The sequence below is a fragment of the Alternaria incomplexa genome, assembly GCF_024043165.1.
Source record: "Alternaria incomplexa strain BMP 0042 chromosome Unknown scaffold_13, whole genome shotgun sequence".
NCBI lineage: Eukaryota > Fungi > Ascomycota > Dothideomycetes > Pleosporales > Pleosporaceae > Alternaria > Alternaria incomplexa.
The window spans coordinates 432264-444078 of record NW_026249862.1 but is presented as its reverse complement, the minus strand read 5'-3'; the positions used below and the strand labels follow the sequence as shown (position 1 = coordinate 444078).

General features: G+C 53.1%; 4 protein-coding genes across 4 annotated transcripts; 2 read left to right on the top strand and 2 right to left on the bottom strand.

Annotated features, from left to right (window-relative positions):
- Positions 1-1419: 1419 nt before the first annotated feature.
- J4E90_008492 (uncharacterized protein) lies at positions 1420-3651 on the bottom strand (the record flags this gene model as incomplete). Its single annotated transcript, XM_051438017.1, has 2 exons — positions 1420-3592; positions 3644-3651. 2 exons carry the CDS (start codon positions 3649-3651, stop codon positions 1420-1422), a joined length of 2181 nt encoding a protein of 726 aa, XP_051288016.1.
- A 1018-nt stretch (positions 3652-4669) lies between these two features.
- J4E90_008491 (uncharacterized protein) lies at positions 4670-7594 on the bottom strand (the record flags this gene model as incomplete). The annotated part of the gene is made up of 2 exons (XM_051438016.1): positions 4670-6161; positions 6210-7594. 2 exons carry the CDS (start codon positions 7592-7594, stop codon positions 4670-4672), a joined length of 2877 nt encoding a protein of 958 aa, XP_051288015.1.
- A 315-nt stretch (positions 7595-7909) lies between these two features.
- On the top strand, positions 7910-8506 carry J4E90_008490 (uncharacterized protein; the record flags this gene model as incomplete). Its single annotated transcript, XM_051438015.1, has 1 exon — positions 7910-8506. One exon carries the CDS (start codon positions 7910-7912, stop codon positions 8504-8506), a length of 597 nt encoding a protein of 198 aa, XP_051288014.1.
- Positions 8507-10352: 1846 nt separating this feature from the next.
- On the top strand, positions 10353-11770 carry J4E90_008489 (uncharacterized protein; the record flags this gene model as incomplete). Its single annotated transcript, XM_051438014.1, has 2 exons — positions 10353-11434; positions 11614-11770. The coding sequence occupies 2 exons, from the start codon at positions 10353-10355 to the stop codon at positions 11768-11770; spliced, it is 1239 nt and encodes a 412-aa protein (XP_051288013.1).
- Positions 11771-11815: the final 45 nt, after the last annotated feature.

Genomic DNA, 11815 nt, shown 5'->3' with positions numbered 1-11815 from the left:
TCCATGTTCGGCGGAACCAAGCATCTTGTGCAATGGACGTAAGCAGTTCAGTGGCCGCCTTAACTCGCTCACTTACTGGAGGCCATTCAGAGGACTCTCTGTTCGTCACATCCTTGTTGTATCTACAGTCGTAATAGAGGTATGTAATCAGCCGTTCTAAAGACAGATGATCCGTTATCGGTTGAGACAGTGGCGCCACCGTCCACTTGCTCTCTTCGTATACCCGATGCATGATCTTCAGATGTGCCTGGATGTCTGCCATTCTTGATCAATCCAAACAAATGCACACTTGCGAGATCTGGCAAACAGCATTGCGCGATGAAACACCAATGCCGGACAGCCGATAGGCATAGGTCCGCCTGCTTTCGACCAGTCCGATATATGATAGTGCGGTAGCGGTAACAGGCCTTCCATAAACTGTGTATGCTTCCAGCAGTAGGAGACAGTAATGTACGCCATGCCATCGGCATGTTCCTCTGGTGTCGTGAGCCGGTAGTCGTTGTAGCTATCGTCTGCAAGCCATCTCTCGACGGACACAGGCGTGATGAAACGAAGTCTGAGTGGCGTATTCTCCGGGACTCTATAGAGTGCCAGATCGAGAATCTTCTCAATCTCTTCGTGAAGAGCCTCTGGGGTACTGTATATCTCGTTCAAAGATAGATGGTCGTCGCGCTGCATGTTCGCGAACAAGAAACACAGATTGACAAATTGTTATTATCTGGGGAATTCGCGATCTTAAGGCCTAAAACGCTCCCTAGGCTCTTGAGCACATGTGGGTGCTGGTGATGAGAAGTGAGTTGCGGATGTGTAGTGGTTTGTTTGGGTGCCATGGACGACTCCAAAGGATATAAGCTCCAGGTATCGCGCTCGTCATGAGCCGGTATCTGTTGTTGGTGTTGTGTCAATCCAAAGCAGGTAGCGACACCAGGAAAGAACCTTGGAAGTGCTGTGCCACACTGCTCACGTGCAAAGTGGGGTGAAACCGCAACAAACCATACCAAACGCGGGAACCTCCCACCTCCATCACGCAGGCGCACCACAGCCCATCATGAAATGTGAATATTTTCATTACTTAATACTGGTAACCCAAAAAAAGCCAGCCAAACCAAAGCCGCAAACGAATGCATACCCAAATCTAACAAAACGCCCATTGCCCATTGCAAATGCCAAAAAGACTCGACCAAAACCCACCGCCCCGTCTATCGAGCGTATTTCATCGGATAGCATTAGACTCGTATATCAGGATATCGCGAAACCACCATTTTGAACGCCATAACAAACATGCACACACGTCGCATTTCCCATTGCCCGTTTCGCATCATCGCTATCATTAGTACAATGATCGTCGCTTCAGCTTATTCCTGCGTCACATTAGCACACATTCACCATCAAATCATCTCGCACTATGAAGTGAAGAACTTACGTAGCACCCCAACTCAACCGACTCTTCGACTTCGCTGCCTCAGGCCCCATCGCCGACCTCGGCCTCTCCTTCTCTTGTTCCTTCTCCTTCTGCGCCGCACCCGCTTCCGGTCCCGTCGCATTCGCAGTAACAGCATAGTAGCGCGGTGTAGTCGGTGTGTTGCGTCGCGGGTTCGGAGGACGCACGTTGGTGGGAAGAGGCGATGTCAACGGTGTATCGGCAGCTTGGGAGCCGACGGGTTTGGATGGGATGGCAGATGCGGCGGTGGAAGGACGGATGGACATGTTCTTGTCCTTGGGGGCGAGGACGCGACGCAGTTTGGATTCTTCGCGCTTGGGAAGGGCTTCTGGAGCTGGTGTTGCGGAATCGGTGGATGGCTGCTCGGGCTCTTGGGTCTTGCGGACGATCTTTTGCATCATGACCTTGAGACCGAGACTCCTCCTGCGATTGGTCTTGAGCTCTCTCAACTCAGCGGGTGGGACGTCGTGCGACATCAGGCTCCAGCGGTTGGGTGTCTCCTTAGGCGAGCTCTTGCTGCGGAGATGGCGTTGGGGAGTCTCTTGGATGCTGCCTTCACGTTCCGGGACTACGGGCATAGGTGGAATTGGTATCGTTTCCACGGGTGGCGCCTCGTCTGATGTCTTCGTCAGCGGTGGACTCGGTTCATGGATGAGTGTCGCACCACTTGAGCGAGCAGAGAAACGGTCAGGTCGGTCCATGGAGATGACACGCTGCCGGGTGCGCTGGGATCCGAGGCGCTCGTGATCGAGCATGAGCTGATACTTGGTGGCTTTGAGTTCGTCGATGGATTGCTGCAAGCGTTCAATCTCGTCTTGGTCCTGTGTGTGGAAGGTGGCAGCGGCGTCAAGTTCTCCTTGGATGTCCTTGACGTAGTGATCCTTCTCCGCAATGGTATTCCTCAGCAACTCCATCTCTTCGTCCTTGCTGGCAAGTGCTTCCCGTAGCTCGGACACCTGACCCTCCATGCGCTGGAAATGAACACGATGCACTACGCTTGGGCGCGCGGTCTCCATGTCCTCGTTGACTTCCATCTCTTGGCTGAGCTGCACCTTGATAGCCTCAGCCTCTTGGAGCGCAGTAAACAAGCGGGCATTAGCCTCGACCAGTCGCTTCTCGAGAGCGGCCACCTCGGCGTATAGGCGAAGGTTGTCTTGCTGGGTGGTGTTGAACATAGCCTCGAGCTCCTCCTTGTCGTGCTCATCCTCATCAATCGTTGGCAATCGTCCGACCACGGAGTTTGCTCGACTTCTGGGCTGTGGCTCAAGTTCCGCCAGCTTAACGGCGGACTCCTCCAACTGCTCTCGAGTCTGAGTGTGTTTTTCTCGCTCTTCCTTGAGGGCCTTTTGTATCTTCTTGGCAACATCCCATGATCTTTGCAGCTCGGCTTGCTGATTGACAACCTCCTCCTTGGTCTGGGCACTGGCAGCGAGTTGTTCTCGCAGCTTTGCAATAATCACATCCTTGTCTTCCTCAACTTCCGGAGAACTTCTGCCCTTCTTGATCCGTAGCATTCGGACTTCAAGGGCATGGTCCCCATCGTCCCCGTCTTCCGAAAACCGCGGGCTCGACTGTCGTTCCATAGAGATCAACCGCTCCCTCATTAGCTTCAGCTGCGCATCTTTGACTTCCATTATCGTCTTGTGTTGCCTGGCCATCTCTTCAAGCTGGCTATCGCGGTCCTGTATGCTCTTGTCTTTCTGCTCGTTGCCCTTTCGAAGTGCAAACAGCTCGATGTCTTTCCGGTATACAATCGCTTGATGGTCCCGGCCCAAGTTTTGTTTGATGGCTTTCAACTGATCACGGAGGCCAGAGTATTCCGCAAAGGTATCATTGAGCGCTTCGCGTGCATTTTGAAGTTCCTCCTTCGTGATTCGAAGTTGGACTTCACGGGCCTTGTGTGCTGTTTTAGATTCCGTGAGCGAGCGTTGCAGTCGCACGATCTCGCTATCTTTAGGGTCAACGGCGATCGTTTTTGTGTCGGATGCCCCTGATTGAGAAGTCGAGATTGGCTCAATGGGCTCGAAATCTTCATCCTCGACGGCGGATGTCTTGGGAATGGGCACGGTAGCCGCATTGGCCAGATCACAAGGCGTTTGGGCCCGGGGGGTTTCGGATGACGAGGGCGAGCGGGGTTGAAGATCTGATTCGCTATCACAATCGGTAGCGCCCGCCGCTAAGACTCGCTGAAACACGTCAAACGCGACCATGACGAAAACAAGTATCAATAAATCGCCTGCTTCGAGTTTGTGGTTTGCGCAGCTGGCGAGTGCGACGAGGTGCAATGCGTTTGCAATTGACGTCTGATGTCTGTTCGCCCAAGTGTCGGGCCGTTGGCGCGCAACTAGGAGAAAAGTGCCCGGTAAGGCTGTGACGATGACCGTGGAAAGGGGCGAGTCAAAAGCAAAGTCCAATACCCTGCGCCGCGTGTCGATCAGGTTGTGCAATCCCGACGTAAGTCCGAAAACTTCAGTGTCGCGCGTCCTGCTGAGAAGACGGTAGACGCCACTTACGACTGGAGTGTCGCCTGTAGCGGGATTAGTAAACCAACGAGGTGTGCAGGGCGTCCATGCGAAGACGAGCCGCTTGGTAACATACCTGGTCTGGATCCTGGCCCTGCGAGCTCAGATGGGTGACTGGCGGTACAGACAGCTGGAGTAGCTATCGAACCAAGAGTAGTCGTCAACGTCGATGACAAAGTCGATGGCTCTATAGATGATGATATAGTCTCTCCCGCAGCTAAAAGAAACCTTCGGGTCAAAGCAGGGGTAAATCCTGCGTCGGTAGGTAGCGGATAACGTTGTGAAGTGTCTTGGGCTCCGTCAAACGCTCTCAGCATTCTGGTACGAGCCAAGCTGTCGAACGGTTCGTGGTGAGACGTGGAATCGAGAGGCTGGAATTAGGCGAGTCGAAGAGTGAAGCGAGGGGTGGTGGCCTTGGGCGTCGTGATAATAGAGTTCATTAAGTTGACGTCAAGATGCTATACGTTGGGTGTACAAGATGCAATGGCCGTGAACATGATACCGCCAAACTCCAAAAAGAACAGTAACAAATGGATCGTGAACAAGTTGGGGCATTGATGAGATAAAGGGGAAGCTCGCATAAATGAGCAATTGAAGTGAGGGGTTGCATGTGAGCTGTGACGCCGTGCTCGACTGCTTGCGTGATGGATATCGCAGCAAAAGTAACGGAGACATGCAGGGATCCCCGCAACTAAAGCCCGCTGCCCTAGATTTCGAACTGCTTGAAGCCCTCGACCAAGCCATCGCTAATCTTGGAGGGAATTGCCCACACAGGCAGATAGTGCTGCACCTCGTCGAAAGCAGGGATGTCGCCTGTGTTGGCGTCCGACCACATGCACACGACCCTTCCAGAAAGTTTCGATTGTTCTTTGGCGTTCCAAGTCACGCTAACGTTCCAGGGCTGCCCAAATTCGCGATGCCACAGTCGCACTTCCCGGGCGCCGTCCCCACCGACGGGTTTGAAGCGAGGATCTGAAACGGCGCCGTCGACGCTCAACGCTGTAATGGGCGAGTCGAACAGCACGCGACATGCTCGGGTGTTGTGCCCAACAACGCGTATCGTCGCCTTGTTCGAGTGATTGCCTTTATGAATCGAGTAATCGAGCCAGCTGGCAATGTATGTGTTGTTGTCAAATGGCGCGGCTTGCGCTGTCTTTGGGACGACTTTAGCGTCAAGACCCTGCCACTGGCACTGCTTTAGTTCCTTACGCGTCGCAACCTCGGGCGTCGTGCAATCAAGCTGCTGGCCTTGCGCACTGGGTAACTCGCCAACAATGCGTTGCACATAGCCGTCCAAGCCGGTCAGGGACATGACGTTATGACCAGTCTCGCAATTAACCCGCTGGACGAAGTACACCTTTAAGCGATGATCCCTGCTGAAAGGGAACGCAACAAGGTTGTAGATGACGGTTGCGACGCATATCAGGAATAAAAAGGTGGGGATGTGATATGTGAAGCGGTGAATAAACGGGCCGGTGGGTGCGAGCAACAACACAGTAAGCGCTGCGAAGGCGAGGTAAATAAACAGAGGCGAGTTACCATCGGATGGCGTCTGGTATAGGGCCGACGTGAGGAGTAAAGCGACCTGTCCGACAAGGATGATCACGATTGGCGCTAAGAGTAGCAGTTGAACGACCCAGATCCAGCTCGGTAATTTGCCGCTCCACTCTTGTTCTCCAGGATACACGTTGCCGAGATCTATTCGCCGGGGCCCTTGAGCATGATCCTCGCCGCTCTCGCTGATGGAGTCTCGCCTGTTGCCGCCGTATCTTGCGAATCCACGTCGATCGCCGCGTAAAAGTGAGGTGGTCTCGGTGGCGTCATCGTCTCCCACGGGGCGATCATCGGACCGTGCAGCGGTGGTGCTGCCTGTAAGGGGCCTGCTTGCGGACTCTGAGTTGCGCCGGGATTCGTCTTCCTGCTCGAAATGACGGGCATACGCAGATTTGGTTGGAGCGAGGAAGAGTTCGAGGTAGGAGAGGAGGATTGCCGCGAACACAGCTGCGAAGTAGAACATCGCAGAATAACCAGCGGCAACCTGGTAGTCGTTCACGAAGACCGTGATGATTGTGAGAAGCACGAAGGAGCCGATGAAAAGCCAGATCAAAGCGTACATGCGCTGGAGTGCTGATGGCCGCATAGCATCGGCCCCTCGCGCAAGGAACCAAGCGATGAATATCCAGGCTGAGAGCATCATGCTGTTGATATCGTTAGCAGTGGACAGAGTAGCAGCATGAGCGACCTACCTCCAGACGGCGAATGGGCTGCTGTAAACAATGAAGGGATTGAACCGGACTATGAGATAAGCCAATGCGACCACAACAGCACTTGCAGTGACAAAGATGATGGGGAAGCGGAAGAAGCCGCGCCAGCCGTATAAAGGTACCGGATTGTCATCGTCAGACGAATAGATGTAGGCTTTGCGCGCCAATAGGTAGTTCTTGTCAGCCTTGGAGAGCCCAAACGTCAAACCGATCAATGTAAGAGGTGCCACAACCAGCAAAGTGACGCACAAAGCGAAAAGGGTATGTAGCTTAAAAACGACGAACACCTTGCCGAAGAGGTCAAACCATACGCCGTCGCTGCCAGTTCCGGTATTGATTCTACCGTTATCGAGGCTTTCTGAGCCACTGAATTCGTCACTGGTGATGGAAGCCAATCCAGATGTTGAGGCCAGAGCTGCTGAAAGCATGTGCCAGAGCGAGTTCATCGAAGTTTCACGTGTGGAGTCTTCCACAGTGTGGTATCTGGCCCTGGGCTCCATGAACGCGATGTCCAGGCCGCGTAGCCCAAGTTCGCCGTGGAAGACTTTGTAATCAGTTTCGCTTCGAATGTAACCCTTTTTGAAGCCATCTCCGCTCACGACTGTTCCGAAAGGATATTTAGCCTTTTTGTAGTAGCGGGTGATTTCGGTATCGGTGCTTCTGAACAAGGTAGCTCTGCCGCCAGCTCCAGCTCCCTCGAGGTTTACGAACGTATGGGCGACCTGAGAAATCGGATTCCGCATGAAAGCTTTGGCGCCGTTGAGATAATCCTCTTCGCCGTTGTTGAGCAACAGTACCACGGTTCTTTTGGGCCAGTTCTTGGATTCTGTGAAGTAGGATAAAAGTTGCAGTATCGTCACAACACCCACGCCATCGTCAGTTGCACCGTACCCGCTGCTCACTGAGTCGTAATGGGCGTTCACAAGTACGCCGCCGTTATCCGGACTGCGCTCAGTCCCATTGAAGGGTTCGTCATCATCAGAACCGCGGATTGCAACAATGATATTAGTGCCTTCAAAATAGATAGATGTGCTGCCAGATGAAAATGTGGCGTTTGCGGTCAGGTCATCGAAGAGCTCGACTTGGCCCTTATCCAGGTCTTTTGAAGTAACGATGGCCTTGATGCGCGCAAGCAGATATTTGCGTACATCGTCGTTCGCGTGGCTGTTGTATGGGTGGAACCGGCGGGTAATGTGCTGGAGGTCGCCCCAAGCTTCTGTGAGGTTGACGCCGGTTGGCGGATTGGATGGATAATTCGGTACCGTCAGGTGGGTAACGAGCAGGGCAGCAAAGAGGCCCACGTAGACGATGGTAGTAAAGAAGATGACTGGCCCAGGCGTGAAGGAGAAGGGGTTGAGGCGGGCCATGACAGCTCTCGTGGCGCCACGTAGCTTTCAAAAGCTTTCAGTGGGAAGAGATGACGCAAGATGCAGTAGAGTCGGTGGTTGTAGCTATGCTTGGTGATGGCGGGCGGGGCGTCCTCGTGCATTGCATGTGATGTGCATATGTCATGGGCCATAGCTCCCAAGCTTAGCCGCATGCGTATCTAGTCGCGTCAAGAACCCCAAGCTTTCTGTCATCACTCACAATCACGACGGAGTCGAATTGCATCAGCATCGCGTTCATACGCCCGCAGTGTATATTGGTATTTGCCTTAGCGACCAATTGTCCTCGTGCTGATCATGGGCCTCGAGGCGCGCTTGCCACCAATCCAGCCGGATGTGGACGCGTCAGACAATGAGGCATCAAACAGAGTAGAAGATGTCGCGGAACTGCCAGTACTCACAACTTCACCGACAGCCCATTCGGGATGCTGTTTAGCTCTCAGCGAAACCCTCATTGCCTACCTCGCCTCGCTCCTTCCTCAGCCTCCCGCGCTTGCTCTATCCGTCGGAAGCGGCTTCGGCCTCCTCGAAAGCTATCTCATCACCAAACCCTACGCGTACCATGTCATTGGTGTTGAAGTAGAGCCGAGCTCGAACAGATACTTGCCCTCTTCGAACCATCGCGTCGTTCACGGCACGCGTTTTCTTGAGCCGCTCGCAGAGGAGGCTACGACATGGCTTTTCGTATACCCGCGACGCGTTGGGCTAGTACGCGAATACCTTGCACAGTATGGCCAGGACAGCGTGGACAGAGTGATATGGGCAGGCCCCAAATCGGATTGGGATGACTACAAGGCATGCTTTGCCGGATGGACTGTGGAAGAGCAGAGCGCCGAGCAGATCGGTGGAAGGGCATGGGAACTGATCGCCGTCGCACACAGGCCCACGTCATGAAGCGATATGTCTGTTATGGCGGACGTGTCCATCCTCGACGCTCACTTCACGTGTTTCCCCTGATCTCATCGTCTCCGACCATGCGCAGGCTTCATGCCTAGTGAGAGCATGATAATTCCTGCCAGTGACCAGAGCCTCATTCTGGCTCGATACTCTGACATCGATGACTGGATCGCCATTTGGCGCGCTGAGCCAAATCTGAGTGTAAGTTACGCTCATGTCGCAATGCTGCATTGGTCTCTGAAGTGCACGCTCTTGGTTTCATTGTCTCGCCTCTCACAACAACGCCGAAGTTTTCTCTTTCGGCGGACAAAGGCAATGTGAACTTCATATTGATGCTAGGGTGGCGGCCTTTCACTCGAAACTCTGTTTGTCTTATACGACCTGGAGAGGACGCTTTGTCTCATCAGCTACATGTCTGATGTCTTCTCAGGTTTGAGACACTCCATACATCGCCCATCTCAACAAGGCACGCCCTCATGATATTACACCATATGTGTTCACACCCTCGAGAATACGATAACGACACACACATTTTCTAGACCCATCAGCACAATCGCCTACCATGGACGCCCTTCCTGGCGCTGTAATGCAGGCCTTTGCGCACCTGTGGAACCAACACCCCGAAGTAGCAGCTGGTATCTACGCTGCAGGTGCCGTCGCTGCTGCTGTGCCGCATTACATACCAACCTTTGAGCAGGCTAAGGTTTGGTATCAGAAACCCAGGCCTCTTACGACATCTGTCGCCAAACCCTTCCACACCATCGAAGACGCAGCCGGAATCGTGAAATCAATAGTTACCAAAGTTCCCCGGCCTACCCTTATCACCGTCACTAGTTCTGTCTCACCGGCCTGCAACACACCCTCCACTGTCGAACAGCAAGCCAAAGTTGAAGTTTTGGACACTCCCTTGTCTTCCGAATCAAACCGGGACATTTTCAAATCTGACACGGAAAGCTCTGCTCGTTCAAAAGCGAGTAGCTCATCGCAACTCTCCTGGGAGCGTAGTACTCCGCGAGATACAGTGCCGGGGATAACTAGCAAGAGTTCAGAGCGTTCACTGGCAAAGACTACGAGTATTTCTTCTGAGAAGAGCAATCCTGTTCACGAGGTACCATCAGTATTGGGCACGAAATCTTCCAATGTTACAAATACAGGCTTCAAAGCCCGGATGAGTAGGGTTCTACACGGCTCGCGATCCTCCGCGGCATCGAAAGAATCGACCATCAGCGATACACCCAGAGTCGTCACCTCGACCGGGTCTTCCACCGTTGGCAAGGTGCTTTCTCGGACCACGTCTCCAGTTGTGGTTGAACAGTTACCGGTTGCCTCACAGTCGTTCGATGAGATCATAGACTATTCGTTTGAAACCATTACCATTCCGCAGAGATCAAAGACAGTTTCCAGTGCTCCTCTATCTAGCACTGCGGGCATCGACTCTGGCCTCAAAGAACATAAGTCGGCCTTTACACATTATAGGCAACATGCGGCTAGCAAAAGCACCCGGAGCAGTATCTCGAAGATGACAGAACACAAGCCAGCCTTTACACATTACAGACAAAAGGCGGCTAGGAAATCACTCCAAGATTCGTCGTCATCTAAGACACTTCCCAGCGCACCTGTGTCCAGCAGCAAGGACAGCACCGTTACGCCGAGAGAACACAAGCCGGCCTTTACACCTTACAGAAAAAAGCCGGCTAGCAAACCACTTCGAGATTCGCCGTCACTCGCCAAATCCCAACTCTTACGCTGGAATGACTTTCGACGAGCGATTGATGATAAATACGTTACGCAGCAAGCAAATCAAAAGCCGACCAAGTCGTCCTACTACAGTAGCCCGATCACTATGGTGGATATCATGGTGGGATATGTGCCATCCATTCTCTTCGCCGTATGTGACCATCTGTATAAGGATGACCCAGACATTCAGGAAATGGTAGCATTTATGGTGCGCAATGCATACATGTTTGTCGTTGGATATCTCGCCTACGCGGAATTTCGCTTGCCAACATTGCCATACTCCAAACCTGTAGCATACGCACGCAGCATCGGCACCGTATCCTACAACGTGTGGCAGAAAGCAGTAGCCAGCTTCCTGGGAAAGCAGCAAGCCGATCACTTCATCATAGACCGGGCGTTATACGCCACCCTCGTCGGTATCGCGATTTATTTCCTCCTTTTCGCCGGACGAAGGACCCGCGAAGTTGTTCACCACAAAGAAGATGAAAGCGATTTAAGCGAGGATGAAGACATGTCTGAGACCCAGGATCTGTCCGCCAGCGCGCCTGCTGTCATCCCGCACCGGAAAGAGACATTAATTCGTTGTTGCATCGCCTTCACTGTTATGATAACTGTCATTTGGCTCAGTGTCTACGTCCAGGACTTGGCTGTTATCTTGGCCAGTGTGCCAGCGGTACACGTTCTTTCAATCTATGACGAAGAGGCGCGCAACACCATCTTCACCATATTGAACCTCGTGGTCGGCGGCTCATACCGATCGGTCATCGCCGCGCGAACCTGGATACGATACTACGCTGCGGTTGCAGTAGTAGTATACGTCCTCATCCATATAGACCAGCCATCTTTGTGCGCTGATAGACTTATCAGAGGCGGCGTTGCCCCACCCTTCAGTCATTTTGCTGTCGTGCTCAAGCTTGTGGGCCTCTCCTATGTCGACTCCCTCGTGCACGGCATCATCGAAGTCTCTCGAATTTGCATAGCGAAACTCCGGGTTGTGAAGGCTTGGGTTCGGTACAAGTTTATGCTCATCGTCAGAGGTCGCGCTATCTTCCTGTGGCACCCAAAGACTGTCGGCGAATGTCTCCGCTGGGTGCTCGCGACAATATTACTCGGTCCCCGGACAGTATATGGGTTGCTACCAGTATGGGTTGGCCCAGTCGTTGGGTTGTTCGCGCTCTGGGCATTAACGTATGCATTCATACCATTGTTCCAGTCTCTTTTCACGGCGATCTGGCACACCATACAGCCTTGGATTGAAAGGACGTCCGATGCAGCTGCTCATCCAATGAAGGAGTTTACTACTAGCACTGCGTCGATTCCAGCCCCAGTTAAGGGGTCGACTTCATGGACTGCTGTAACCACGACAGCTTTACGGAATTGGGTCACGCCTTCTCGCAAACTCACTACAACTTCGCGGGAACGCGCAACGAGCTCTTATGTGTACACTGCTACCCCAACGAAAAGGGTTACGAGCTCTCGTATACCCACTACCCTCTCGCCGGCATGGGCTACCAAGTCCGTTAGGAATGCTACCTCCAGTTTCATCACAAACACCCAGAAAACGACTTT